This window comes from Papilio polytes, unplaced genomic scaffold, assembly GCF_000836215.1.
Source record: "Papilio polytes unplaced genomic scaffold, Ppol_1.0 DF824102.1, whole genome shotgun sequence".
NCBI classification, from domain to species: Eukaryota; Metazoa; Arthropoda; class Insecta; order Lepidoptera; family Papilionidae; genus Papilio; species Papilio polytes.
In genome coordinates, this window is record NW_013525102.1 from 3,457,348 (window position 1) to 3,472,857 (window position 15,510).

The following is a 15,510-nucleotide window of genomic DNA, read 5'->3' on the forward strand; positions in this document are numbered from 1 at the left end:
ATTTTTACAATTTGAAAACTTATACTGGACTGGAGTCATGAAAACGCTGCCATCAAATCTGGGTTGTTACATTGCAACGATAAAAATATCAGTATTTTTCTTTAATGTAAGAACTAAATGCTTTATTTTTATTTTTACGTGATTAACATTATTACAAGTATTTACTTTTTAAAAAAAAAGCAATGAAATTAATAAACAACTGACGATCAACTATAAAAGTTAAAATGGCTGTATGGTAACTTTGTTTTGGACTGTAAAAAAAAAACAAATTTTAGGCAACAAAATGGACGGAGTGTAGTGGCTGTGCTGATGGTTAAAATTTTGAGAGTTTTTGATTTTAAGCTTCGAATCTCAATAAGACATTAGATTGATAAAAACTTTGTTCCTTAATCGAACTTTTAAGATTTTGAACGTTTGTAACTGGAACTTTTGCACAGTTTAACTTTTGGGAATATGGTATCCATTTTGTGATCAACCGTGTTGTGTGGCGCTTTTAGTGAGTATTAAATACTAGTTATGGAATAAAGATTTTTAGTATCTTACAGAAATAACACATACATTATTATTTTTCTTATATTAAAACTTTCTGTTTTACTATTTGATTATGTAGATCCGGTGTTTTATTTAACGTGTTTGGTCTAACGTTGTTGTAATTATTTGTTTTATATCTTAAACATGTACCTAATTCTCAAACTCTAAAGGCGTTTACATTTTTGTAAAATATTTCTTATTATAGTATGAAATAAACCGATGGATCGACTATCGTTTCTTCAGGTGATATAACATATAACTACGTCTTTAGATAAAGTCGTTTAATACATAAAAGCAAAAATATTCGACAAGAAGTATGTTTTCATATTAAAATAAAATACATTTGAATGTGGATGTTTCGTATGGCTGTTTTGAATATCAAGATTTCAAATATTGCAGTTTAACTAAAAGGGAAAAGTTGTATCGCTATATGTTCTATTCTATCATAAGCGTATAGCTTTTCCCCTTGGTTTCACCTGCTCTAACAACTATGAAGCCTAAGAAGATTCCATTACCTTACATATTGAAAAACGATTATAATTTTGGTTTGTACAACTATTTGGTGGGTATTAATGGTTTTCATTATTTTTTAATTCTGAAATGTATAAATTAATTGTGAGCTTCCATTGCTGAAAGATCCCTACAAAAATGTATTAGAAGAATGAAAATTTGTTTTTTTTTTGTATAAATGTTACTGCAATGAGAACTCATCATAAAGTAAATATAGGCTATGTAAGGTAAACAGCAGGGCAGGGTAAACACAGGGAATTTGTTGAATGTAGCAGTAGATTTTTTAATTGTTATGTGTTGTTTATTAACTAGAACAAAAAAAAGTTTATTTTGTAAATATTTTTTTATGTTTCATTACATAATTAAAACTGAAATAGGTATTTGATCAGTGTGTGAATAAAAAATACCTATTCTATTAACATTTGAAACTTGGAACATGATAAATATGTCACTGACTGATTGGTAATACTACCTGATTTAAACTTTGCCTAGATAAAATGTAAAGACTAAATTACCTTTCATTGGCAGTTGTATTGTTAGTTCTATCCTACTACTAGGATGATTTATTACAAAATGCTAAAATGTGACATGATGCCTTGGAAATTATTTTGTTCAGCATATTCTACAATTATAATAAACTTGATCACTCTGTGACAAAAATATAGGAAGACAAGTGGGAAAGTAAACTTTAAAAACTCTTTACATCACTTGTGAAGTCATTGGTGTGATGATTACTTTCTTTTCTTTAATGAACCAATTTTCCTAGAGCTGTAACTGTACATCAAACTATTCCCCCTAATGAAAATCAACCCCCTAGGTAGTTTTATGTAGTGACACCAATGGCAAGTTTTGAGGTGATTTAGTAATTATGTTTAACTTTTACAAGGTACAATATAGTCAATAAAATGGTGTTTAGAATACTTTTATTTCCAATTCAACATTGTCCTTTCTTTGGGGGAAAATGGAAAAACATTAACAGTTACTGTTACTGTTAGTAGTTGAGACCTAAGTTCCTATTATTTATTCAAAACTACTTGTTTATTTAGAGTTAACTTCTTACTTATTATTAATGTTGTCTAATATAATTGTTAAGGCCTGTCCCACCAAATTGTAAATTGTCTGATAACAGTCAAACATGTAAAATATGTGATGGAAATATTGGATTTTGTTGTCTTATTTGACAGTGACATCATTTTTAAGCCATCTGAGCTTCTATCATCCAGTGGAGGGACAGTTCCTAAGTCTAATTAATTGTATATAAGTGCATATAATTAAAGAAACAATAGTAACGAAATGATAATCATATAGTATTGAGGAATAGCTATAGTAGTAGAACCTATATACTGAAAATCAATTATTATTAATGTTTACAGATTATTCAATACAATTTTCTTAATTTCATTGTAATTGTTTATTTACCATTTATGAATAAGAAATATGTAATAAATGCTCCGAGCTTTTCTCATTATTGGTTTCATAATATTGTTACAAAATTTAGAAAGAAGGCATTGGGTATTCAATACCCAAGTTGTGTAATTGTCTAACTAATAGTTTAATTTTAATTTATATATTCTTGAGTGTATTTTAATCAAATCTTAGAATTAACCTTTTAGTCTTAAGGAATTGTTTAAGTTCTTTTGCATATATCAGACTACGGTTTAAAAATGTCTGTGTGTAATATCAAAAATTTCACCCAAAAATGACGATGGGGCCTTAGAGTAGGGGGACTATATATTTATTAAGCTAGAGTTTACCATTGTTTGACTACATAATCACTTAATATCAGGTGAGATTGTTGTCAAGCACTAGCATTACAAACATTAAAAAATCAATCTATTTTTAACAAACAAAGGGTGAAAAACAATCTTGTATAAACACATCATAAGACTTAGGACCAAAATGGAAAGTTTGAAATCACATGAACAATCTTACAAAAGCATGGTCCTATCGCCTAAATTTGTTTCAGATGAAAATGGGTGTATCAACTGATCATGAGATCATTCTACACAAGTTCTTTATTATTCACTCTTAAAGAGTGATGGACTCATATAATTTATTTGGTGATGATGGAAGCGGTATGTTGGAAGGACTTACTGACCTTGGCGGAGCAGACAGTTTTGCTGGTAGCACATCATCTGGGGTAGCTGGAGAAAATAAAGACCCACCAGATAATAGGTACTTTAGTTTTTTAGTAGTAACTGCTTCAATATACTACTACAACTGGTACTAAATAAAGTATGAATTAGTTACAGACAGGCTTACAGTCAAAGTAGTGTGGCACAGGAAGGATCGATACAAAAACTGGCGTCCTTTGGAAGCGGAAGTGCCCCTGGGCTACCCAGCAGTACTCAACCAGTACCTAATTCAGGAGCTGGTCCACCTGCACCAGAGTATCATGATTATGGGGGCTATCCAAGACCGCGTCTTCCTCAACCAACTCATGGCCCTCTTCATCCATCACATCATGTACATCCATCTCATTCTTATCCAGGCTATCATCCTGGACCTGACCCCATGTATACTATGTCAGAACAAGGTATTTACAATATATTACCTATTCCCACTAATTAAAGTTAAATAATAAAATAAAAAGGTTTTGTATTTAATTTTCCCTGCAAAAGAAAACTATTATTATTCTCATGCAAAATAATAATGATTTTTAGGAATTGGTGACATGGGAGTTTGGCCAGGAGCTCCTGGGGCCAACAGATATTCACCTATAACTCCAGGCTATAGACATTCATATGAACATCAACAAAAAATGCATCAATATCCTCCACAACAGGTAACATCAAAATATTTTTACAATTTAATTGTAAGAATAAAAACAAATATATAATTGTGTAATGCCATATATTCAAATCACAATAGTTTGAATTCCATTCAGTTGAATAAATCTTTAAGATTTCTTTAAAATTCACTACTTCTAATTATAACTGCATTATTATTACAGTACTGCACTGATTACAATAATATCGCTTCTTGTTTGCACGTAATATGTATGTACAGTAAAGGCAACTCCTAACCTCTAAGGAAAATCAATTTTGGTGAGACTTTTAATGTTAGATAGGCTCATGACTTATGTTACTCCCAGACATTGAGTGTTAACTTAGGCTTTCGTTATTATTTCGTGTTGACTAATTCATTAGCAACACCTAATTGTCGTGCTTAGGCAGTAGTTTAATACAAAAGTGTTCTTTAGTGAAGTTTTTTTTTTAATTTCAAATGAAATACAAACTTTGTTCAAACATACTTATTGCTTTATGAGACATTCCATAATGTTCAGTATAAATATTTGTTCATTCATTCATTAACATTGATGAGTATTGTGTCTATGGTTTTGAAGGATTTTTAAAGGTTTTTTACTTACTTTATCATATTTGGGTGAAAAATTCAGTGACTACATATTGAATATATTAAATTTATTCTACATGTACGTTTTTTTCTTCTGGCAATTACAATATAACCCTTTATATATTTTTTTTAATTTTAAAGAGTTCAAGTCTGGGTCTACAAGCGCAAAATGGAGCTTATATACCAAGACAGCCACATTTCCCTCAACCTTCGTCACAACAAATTTATGGACAACAGCAGGTATAATATTTACAACACTTATGGTCACCAATTCAACTTTTGGATAAAGTCTTACCAAAATTTATATTTGTATTTGCACTAAGTTACAGAACATTTTATGGAAAGTATATAAATTCAAACCAATGCCTAGCAAGATAAATTCTAGCTTTATATTATTGTTATGTAATATATGTTGACATTACTCAGCTAATTGATTATAAAATGTTATTAATTTTATTTCAGAGTTATCCTAATTACACACAAATGCATCCACCGACAGCAACTAGAATTGGTCAACATCCAACATACCATCAACAAATGGATGTAAATGCTCATCAATATGGGTTACCTCATGGGCAACAGAATCACCCTGCTATACCCCAACATCAATCACACCAAAATATGGCAAGTCACGCTAGTGGCATTACATCTGGAATTCAAAGTCATCCAAATGCTCATTTGCACCATTCAGGAGCACCCTCTATACATCACGTATCCCGTCAACCCCCAGTTCCATCCTCTACAGTTGGCCCGTCACATGTTGTATCATCTCAGATGCCGTATGCATCACCTCATCATGCAGTTCCCATGAATTATCAACCGCATCAGGTTCAACATCCTCTTGACGTAAATGTAACCAACCAATACAATCCCATAAAGCCCCCTGGTATAGAAACGGGAAGTCCTCAGTATCGCCCACCCTTCCCACAGTTATCGCCCCAAATTTCACCACGGGCTCAGGTTTCTCCACGGCAACAGCCACAACCTCAATTATCTCCACGTCCAATAATGTCGCCCGTAAAAGGACCGAACGCATCGCCGCATGGACCACGAAACTTAGTTCAGTCACCAGTTTCTTCCGGTGCTCCACCGGTTTCCGGATCATTTACGTCTCAAAATACTCTCCAAGCTTTAGAACAAATGGTTTTACCATCTGGTGCAGACTATCCCTATCAAAGAACCCCCACATCTCCAGCAGTTGGACACATTTCTTCATCGCCCTCACAATGGAATCAAAACAAATTACCGATACCAATAAATGTCGGTCATATGGAAGGTGATCAATCTATTAAAAGTGTGGAATCTGTGGCACCGGCAAATACCTTAAAATCTGATTTACCCAAAAATACTTCTTTGATTGTACCAACAGAACAAAAACCTACCGATAGGGCATGTCCGGAAAAGGAAAGACAGTTGGATACAGTAAACAAATCACATACATTCATTCCACCGTCAAATATAACAAGTGTTCCAAAAGAAAATATATCATTAAATAATGCGAATAATCCTTCAATGGCATCATCTACATTGAATTCATGTGTTTCCGTTGATGAAACAGAGAAAAGCGATAGCCACATTCAAGGACATCAACCAGTGGAAACAATTTGTGAACCTAACCTAGGAAATCCCAAAGATAAAGAAAAGACTGAGGTGCCTGGAGATGTACCAAGCAGTAATGAAAAACATGATATTCAGCTTCAGGCGATAGATAAACCCACTAAGATAGGCAACGACCAAATAAGCCACATGACTCCTTTGCCACCTTCATCTGTGTCAAATATCAGCACTGTTGATAATATTCAAACAAGTAGTCCACAAACAATTAACATACCTATGAGCCATATACCTATAAATACTGCAAGTAATAATGCAAATCAATTTGAAACTTCGCCAATTAGTAATGTAACTAGAAATCAAGGATATCCAAATAATACATTTCAAAGTGTTACAGGCAATGTTCAGAATATTACGTCTGAATCTATTTCAGCTAGTATGGTTACAAGCGCGCCTACAAGCCTGCAAAGTAACCAAACGCTTAATGTAACTTCCTCATTTCCAAGTGGACTTCCGACTGGCACTCAGACAATTACCAATGGACAAAACATTCTTCCATCTACTCAAACAATGCACGGCAATATTTCCAACACCGTGTCGTCGAGTATACCGGGTCACAATACGCAAGGTAATTTAACTTGCATACCGTCTACATCTGTCAATATTATAGGAAATATACAAGCTACTATACCCAATCCCCCTACCAATGTATCCAATATTCAAACAAATGCTCCTACCAATGTACCAAATATCCAAGTAGGAATGCCAATGGGTGTTCAAAATGTTCATTCAAACATGGGACCAACTATGCAAAATCAGCCTAATATTATGTCAAATGTACCTCACAATATGAATCCTAATTTGATAATGATGGGATCAAACACTTTGCCACATTCTGGTATTCCAAATATGTTTGCGGCATCTCATCATCAAGAGAGATTAGCTATTCAACAACAAATACAAGAGATATATTGTTTGCCACCATCTAATGAGAACCAGGAAAAAGTCAGATGTCTTCAGGAAAGACTAGCAATGTTGCAACAACATGAGAGTAATGACAAATGTAGTGGTGGTCCGAATTGTATTTTACAAAATCCTATTTATGGCACAAAAATGGTTGAAAGTCCTCAGGTTACGAGTACGACAGGTCGTGGACGCGGAAAAGGTCCAACGAAACCTAGAAAACCACGAGTAAAGAAAGAAAAGGTAATTCCTTTATCTCAACCATTGGATCAACTTCCTGTGTCAGAGGATTGTGTCACTGCAGGAACAGGTCTTCAGAGTCACTTAGAAATGGATACTGACATGACTGAAGATATGTCCAATTTAGATAGTAGTGCCATTTCTATGGATGAACTTAATTTTGGAAAAGCAAAAAAACCTCGAGCGCCACGGAAAAATAAAGAGAGAAAACCAAGGACACCAAAAGAACCAAAAGCTTCTAAAGATCCGGGAGAAAAGCAAATAAAAGAACGAAAGAAACGTGAGTCCAAAGATCCTAATGCACCAAAAAGAAAACGAAACATCAAAAGAGGAGCAACTGAAATACAGGCAGATACTACAACGAACAACGATATGCTCGAAAAAGATGCTTCTTTTAAGACTATAACAGATTTTCATGCGGACAATACTGCAACACACCTGGAACCCGGTAAAAATATTTCACAAATGCCATCATTAGATGAATGTAACGTCACAGACTTTGACGACATTCCTGTTTCAAAAATAGCTATTAAAGATTTGCTTGAAGAAGCAGAAGCCAAACGTGAACAAACTGAGAAAGATGAAGATGTAGATTTTACTTTTGCACAGAAGAAAAAGGCATCTAAGAAACGATCATCTGGTGGAGGAAGCTGTAAAAAAGTGATAGCGAAAAAAACACCAAGTGGAAAAAAGAAAAGACGCGGTGGATTGATACCGGATTCGGATGGAGAACCTGATGATTTAATGACGACTCCACCTCCGTCACCTCCACCTGAAGGCGACGATAGCTTGAAGCGGCGCTCTGCCAGGAATACGCAGCGCAAGAAGTACACTGACGACGTTATGTTACGCTTGTCTGATGATGAGTTTACCATGGCAACTCCAAAATTAGAAAAAGATTTCGAAGACTCAAACCCTGATACCAAAGATTTTCAACGATCGGAGAATACGCCAAAACCAAATTACATATACGTTAATACAACAGAAGAAGATTCAATGATTGTGCAGCATGTTCTAGCAAGCCGTATGGGAAAACGAGAACTTAAATCTGAATCACCAGCTGATGAACATAAAAAAGAAGATAAAACCGGGGATTTGGAATCTAAAGAGCCGGTAGAGAATAAACAATTACAGGATGAGATAGCCGGACCCAGTTGCAGCAACAATATTAATATGGAAAATCCTAATAGTGCCGAAGGAACAGAAACATTAGAAAGTAAAGACAATAAGTGTATCTCCGACAGTGATACAGTTGAAATGAAAAATAAAAAACCGATTATGGTAGACGTTGAGGAGTATTTTGTGAAATATCGTAATTTCTCTTATTTACACTGTGAATGGAAAACAGAAGATGAATTATACAAAGGTGATAAACGAATATTTTCTAAAATCAAACGTTTCAAACAGAAGCAAGCTCAGCAATTAAATATTTTTGAACTATTAGATGATGAACCCTTTAACCCAGATTATATTGAAGTTGAAAGGATATTGGACATGTCTGAGAATCAAGATCCAGCAAACGATACAGTTGTAAAGCATTATTTAGTGAAATGGAAAAGCTTACAGTATGAAGATTGTACTTGGGAATTAGAAGAAGATATTGATGTGGACAAAATAAAGCAATATAAAATTTTTAGCGAAATCCCATTAAAAGAAAAATGGAAATTTAAAAAGCGGCCATCTGCCGATAATTGGGTACAGTTAAAAGAATCTCCACTTTACAAAGGTGGAAACACTCTTAGGCCTTATCAACTTGAAGGGTTAAATTGGTTATTATTTTCTTGGCATAACAATAGAAATTGTATTCTGGCAGATGAAATGGGTTTGGGAAAAACGATTCAAAGTCTTACATTTGTCAATTCTGTTTGGGAGTATGGAATTAGAGGACCTTTTCTAATTATTGCTCCACTTTCAACGATACCAAATTGGCAAAGGGAATTTGAGGCTTGGACTGAGATGAATGTCGTGGTTTATCATGGATCGCAGCTGAGCAAAAGTATGATTCATGACTATGAATTCTATTATAAGGACACACAAGGCCAACCAATAAAAGAAATAACGAAATTCAATGTATTAATAACAACCTTTGAAATCATTGTAACTGATTTTCAAGAATTAAAATCATTTAACTGGCGAATTTGCGTTATAGATGAAGCACATAGATTAAAAAATCGTAATTGTAAATTATTAGAGGGATTACGACAGCTTCATTTAGAACACAGGGTGCTTTTGTCTGGGACACCTTTACAAAATAATGTAAACGAACTTTTTTCTTTACTCAACTTCCTGGAGCCTTCACAATTTTCTAGCAGTGATGCATTTTTAAATGAATTTGGACAATTAAAGACGGAATCTGAAGTTGTTAAGTTACAAGCCTTATTAAAGCCTATGATGTTAAGAAGACTGAAAGAAGATGTTGAAAAAACTTTAGCGCCGAAAGAAGAAACAATAATTGAAGTAGAATTAACAAACATTCAAAAAAAATATTACAGAGCTATATTGGAAAGAAATTTTAGTTTCTTACAGAAAGGTACAGCCTCTGCTGCCAACATTCCGAATTTAATGAATACAATGATGGAATTACGTAAATGTTGTATACATCCATATTTACTAAATGGGGCTGAGGATCAAATACAATTTGATTATAAACAAGCGAATGGAGAAGACAAAGAAGCTTATTATAAAGCACTTATACAATCATCTGGTAAAATGGTATTAGTGGACAAATTGTTGCCTAAGTTAAAAGCTGGGGGACATCGCGTCTTAATATTCAGTCAGATGGTCCGATGCCTGGACATTTTGGAAGACTACCTTATGTTTAGGAAATATCCTTACGAACGAATTGATGGTCGTATACGTGGCAATTTAAGACAAGAAGCTATTGACAGGTTCTCTAAACCGGATTCTGATCGATTTGTTTTCTTATTGTGTACTAAAGCAGGAGGACTGGGTATTAATTTGACAGCAGCTGACACTGTCATAATATATGATAGTGATTGGAATCCGCAGAATGATTTGCAAGCTCAAGCACGTTGTCACCGCATAGGTCAACAAAAAATGGTTAAAATCTACAGACTGATTTGTCGCAACACTTACGAAAGAGAAATGTTTGATAAAGCATCATTAAAACTGGGTCTGGACAAAGCAATTTTACAAAGTATGAATACATCGCAAGGTAAAGAAGCTGGTTTAAAGCAATTATCAAAGAAGGAAATTGAAGACTTATTAAAGAAAGGTGCCTATGGAGCTGTAATGGATGAAGACAATGCTGGTGACAAATTTTGTGAAGAAGACATAGAAATGATATTAGCTCGCCGAACTCAGGTTATACAAATGGAGTCCGAGAAGGGTTCTACATTTTCGAAAGCTAGTTTTGCAGCAGCTGATCAGAGATCTGATATTGATATAAGAGATCCTGATTTTTGGAATAAATGGGCAAAAAAAGCAGAAATCGATACTACTGAGAAAAAGGAAGACGAAGATTTAATAGTGACAGAACCTAGAAAACGTACCATTATCAAAAGATATGGCCACGATGATGGCCCCATGGAAATGTCTGATATGGAAGTAACACCAGATTCTGAAGACGACGAAGAAGGTAAGAAATTAAACACCAACTAAATGCTTCTTAAGTAATAAAATCCCAAAAGGATATTGATTCATTCCTTATTGCGGATGTTGAACCATTGCGCTTCATAACCAGTTAACAAGATTTAGACAAGATAAATTTATAAAGTCAATGAAAACGAAAAACTGTCTGCTTATTAAGACGATATTTAGTCTTTTGAAATAAGAAAAGTATCAATTGTACATAACTTGATTATTAACACGGGATGTCTACCAAGTGGGCTGGTGGTTTCTTCGACGCTTCTACCGATCTCAATTTGAAGCCGTCTTAAGAATCACATACAAGATGTAACAGCCACTTGAGAGAGATTTTGTTAAGGATACATTTATATGATCCTCTTATGAAGATGAATGATATTAGTTTGTGTACATTAATGTGGTTTCGAAAAAGTTCTTTACTTTCAGTTTTTTGTTTTTATTTTAAAAAAATAATACAATTTCCTTTTATTATTTTTAACTAAATTTAATTACTAGTTTTTTTTTTAATAACCTAACATCGTGTGTTTGATAAATGTAAACTCTGAAAACTAAAATACAACGTTTATCTTCATAATTCTCAACTTTTTCAGTTGAGAGATAATGTATACAATTTTTGGTTTATTTCTGATTTTTATTTTAGGTATTAGCTTAAGAAGCAAAAGGAAGAAAGAGAAGCTGGGTAGAAAAGGAAGGAGATACGCGAGTGACGAATATGTACCAAGACATGAGGGAATGTCCGTTGATGAGGAGGTAGTTTATGGATCCTGGACTAGATCAGAATGTTTCAAGATTGAAAGAGGCTTGCTTACTTTTGGGTAAATATCTTAATTTTTAGGTATTCAATATCCCTACTCTATTTTGTAAGTAACAATATGATTACTTGTGTAATATTTCGCATGAATCGAGTGTATCACAATTTAAGGTGTTTCCCCAATTTTGAAATAGTTCAATATTTTTAAACTATCAGGAATTTTAAAATTTGTTTAGTGGTCCACAACCATATATACAATTTTTATGACATCGATAAATAATAAAACTAAACTCTATTGCGACAAAGGCAACAATTTTGAGTGACCGTACATCAGTTGTTTTACCTATGTATGAATATCTTACATGTAGTTAATCAAAAACAAAAATGATTTTCTTTGACGTATTAAAAAAAAACACGCTAAACAATTTTGTAATATTAAAAACAAAATATGTTTTTTAATATTGCATGTAGTAAATTTTGTAATCCATTTAATTTACGTTTAGAACAATTTATATTTATAAATTGTGGCTTACTTTTTGGGCAGCGGATTACGTGTGTGATATTTGTTGATAGCGTTTTTGCCTAAATGCTTACTTAAAGCATTTATAAGATGTATAAGTAACCTTTAGCAAAGTATTCTCTATTTTTACGGATTTGTTTAAAAAATGTTTAACTTTCCAGATGGGCGCGATGGGAAGAAATTATAGATAAAAATCAGTTCAGGAAAGGTTGGCAATTGCCTGTGATTGAAGACTGTGCTCGAATTATTGTAAGTTTGTTTAATCCAATTCTTCAAAAATGTACGTCACTGTACACCAGCGACCCCAAAAAAAAATCCCCCATTCCCACTCCCACTCTAGAGTTGCTTAACGGATCTGGAAGAAATTTAATACTCGACACGACATAAAATTACAAGTCATTGATATTATTTTGTTCTATGTAAACATATTTATTAATATTGTGTTATTTTTCAATACATTCACCACTATTACAGAAGAAATCTATAAACAAATTACAATAGTCTATTAGTAACCTGTGCATCCATTCCTATTCAATACTGGATAAAATAGTTGATTAAGTTCTACCAAATGATGACTTGCCATGCTAATACCGAGAAAGTTTGAGACTTTCACTGAGTTCAAAGAATTTTTTTTCTGAACAACAAGCAACTTTTTTTTTTTATTCTTCTGTATAGTTCTTGTTATAACTGATTTTATTAATTGCAGGTATTATATTGTTTGCGTCACTATAAAGGCGACGAAAAAATAAGAAATTTTATATGGGATTTGATAGAGCCCTGTGAAAATGGTGAAGTTACTATTTCTAGAAATCACAGTGGCCTTCATAACCCTGTGCCTCGAGGTAGAAATGCTAAGAAAAAGAATCGCCTTAAAGAAGTTCCGAAGTTAAATGATATCCAAAAATGGGAAGATCCATGTCATTGGAGTTCTACAGATAAATATGATTGTGAAGCCTACCTGGAAAGTAGTTACAAGAAACATTTATTTCGTCATGCCAACAAGTAAGCCTATATTTGTTATAAAAAAATAGGTGATCATTGGTTCCCAATACCATAAGTTAAGGGTGATGGCTACTAATCTAGTTAGAAGTTAGTTTTTATATTTTATTTGCATGCTTTAACATCATCTTACTTACCTTATCGTATTCCCGTAAAGTCGGAGTACCAGGGTTTCGTCTTCCAAATAATTTAATCATGCTTCAACATGAAACTAATATATGTTCAGTATAGGATACCCAACGCATTTCCAACCATTTAAACCATAGCAAATGTCTATGGGCAGTAGGCTTTTTTGGTAATCATGGATTTATAATATTGTTAGATTAGTTATTATAAACAAAATCAATGATGTTGTATATTTTTGTCCGATTTCAGAGTATTGCTGAGAGTTCGAATGATGTATTATATTAAACATGAAGTAATAGGCGACTACGCCTCACAGATAGAGAGCGGTGTACATGCCAGGTAATAAATAAGAATATAACTTTTCCTGAAAGAACATTTCCAGTAATTATTAATAAAAATAAAATATTTAATTTGATAAGCAAACAATGAAAGAATATAAATGTGAGATTAGTGTTGAATGAGTGGTTACACAAATTGCAGCAGTTTGTGCATGCGCGTGCCGCGCGGCGTGGACAGCGCGCCGCCGCGGCTGTGGTGGGACGCGGAGTGCGACGTGTCGCTGCTCGTCGGCACCTACGTGCACGGCTACGAGAACTACCTCGCCATGCGTTCCGACCCCCAACTCTGCTTCGTCGACAAATTGGGTCCACCCGACGATGCCGAATGTACTGATATCAAGTAAGTGTACATATACCATTCACAATCCTGCATTGGCTTGTTGCGACTGCTTATAAATCAACAATGACTATGTTACAAAACAATTTGTGATTAAAACATTTATATCAGGAGCGAAGAACGCAAAGTGCGCGGAAGTGTGGTGGGAGACGAAGACTGCACGGACGAGGTGTCGAGCGGCGCGGGAGCGACGTCGCCGGCCGCCTCGCCGCGGGCCGACGCGGATGCGGACGGGGAGGCGGAGGCGGAGGCGGACGCGGAGGCGGAGGAGGCGCGCGGCTCGCACCTCTGGCCCTCCATGCAGGACCTCAACACGCGCCTGCGCCGTCTCATCACCGCCTATCAGCGCAACTACAAGCGCGAGGAACTCAAGATGCAGCAGCGAGCCAAGGTCGGAACATTTTGCTCTTATTAAAACTTACACCGTCCTTGGTCTATCGACAAGGGTTTAAAAATATTCCTATAAAATCTATAGGTGTCTTAATACATTTTTAAGTCAAAGTCAAGTCTGATACAGCCCGCTGTAAGGATTTCATTTTGATTTATCTCTACTTAGTTCACCTAAGACAGTTATGGCACACATCTCAATTATGGCCTAGAAGCATCACTCTAAAGTGCTATAATACCAGGACATCTCTTCTACCAGTCGTATTACTTACGAAAGCACTTAAAATTTAGAAATTAACCAAATATCAAAAGTTAAAAAAGGTTTTCTTATCACTTTTCATAAGAAACCACCAATTTTTAATGAGCTCTACGCCTATTAATTTAATAATTCTTTTAGAGACTTAAAAAATAGGTGTTTGTAGATTGTCTTCATCATTTAATTTTTAAAGAACATATTTAAGTTACGATACTCTATACTATTGTATATTTATTATAATACTGTTTGTGCTTAAATGTGCGTGCTATTTATGCTTGTGGGTCATAACTATACCGTGGGCGGAATTTGTCTGAACTGTTCTATAATGACTGTTATATTAAAGATGGAACGAAGAGAGCGAATGGAGCAACTAGCACGCGATGAGGTGTCCCAGTGGCGCTGGAGCCGAGCCGACGAGGAAGCATTCCGTCGCACCGTTGCCTCCTACGGAGTCGAATTTGACCCGGCCACTAAAAGCCTGCGCTGGAATCGCTTTAGATCTCTGGCACGATTGGATTCCAAGAGCGATGACGCACTAACAGATTATCTTAAAGCGTTTATGGCTATGTGCAAAAGACAATGCGGATTATCAGTCGGAGAAGCGGAATTGCCGACGAGAGCTGACCTTAAAGCGGAACCTATCGGCGAGGAAAGAGCAATCGCAACTTTGGAAAGGTATTTATTACACACGAGCTGTTGCCCGCAAACTTCGTTAGCGCAAATTTAGACCACCCGTGACGTCATTTTGACAGCACAGAATTTATAAAAAGTAGCCTGTAATGTACCTATCTTTGTCAGCTACCCACCAGTGTAAGTACCGTCTAAATCGGCCCAGCCGTTTTGGAACGTTTAAACAAAAGCTGCTTGCGGACAGACAGACAGACAAAATTTTTTAAAATGCGATTTTCGGTATCATCAACGCAAATGCATCATCTTCCCGAAATCTGGAAATTTTTCTTTTAATATTACAGACATTCCAATTTTATTATACGTATAGATTTTATTAATAGTAAAATGATTAGTTAGATATACAATGAA

General features: G+C 34.8%; 1 protein-coding gene across 1 annotated transcript in view; it reads left to right on the forward strand.

Annotated features, from left to right (window-relative positions):
• The first annotated feature begins 276 nt into the window (after positions 1-276).
• The window catches only part of LOC106099509 (chromodomain-helicase-DNA-binding protein 7), a 20,638-nt gene continuing 5,404 nt past the window's right edge, over positions 277-15,510 (forward strand). Inside the window, exons 1-13 of the mRNA XM_013278072.1 lie at positions 277-496; positions 3,008-3,216; positions 3,288-3,577; positions 3,705-3,826; positions 4,537-4,635; positions 4,858-10,750; positions 11,399-11,573; positions 12,191-12,278; positions 12,736-13,031; positions 13,404-13,493; positions 13,635-13,832; positions 13,941-14,220; positions 14,816-15,177. Coding sequence (XP_013133526.1) covers positions 3,080-3,216; positions 3,288-3,577; positions 3,705-3,826; positions 4,537-4,635; positions 4,858-10,750; positions 11,399-11,573; positions 12,191-12,278; positions 12,736-13,031; positions 13,404-13,493; positions 13,635-13,832; positions 13,941-14,220; positions 14,816-15,177 — 8,030 coding nt within the window. The 5' untranslated portion in view covers positions 277-496; positions 3,008-3,079. The remainder of the gene's footprint in view (positions 497-3,007; positions 3,217-3,287; positions 3,578-3,704; positions 3,827-4,536; positions 4,636-4,857; positions 10,751-11,398; positions 11,574-12,190; positions 12,279-12,735; positions 13,032-13,403; positions 13,494-13,634; positions 13,833-13,940; positions 14,221-14,815; positions 15,178-15,510) is intronic.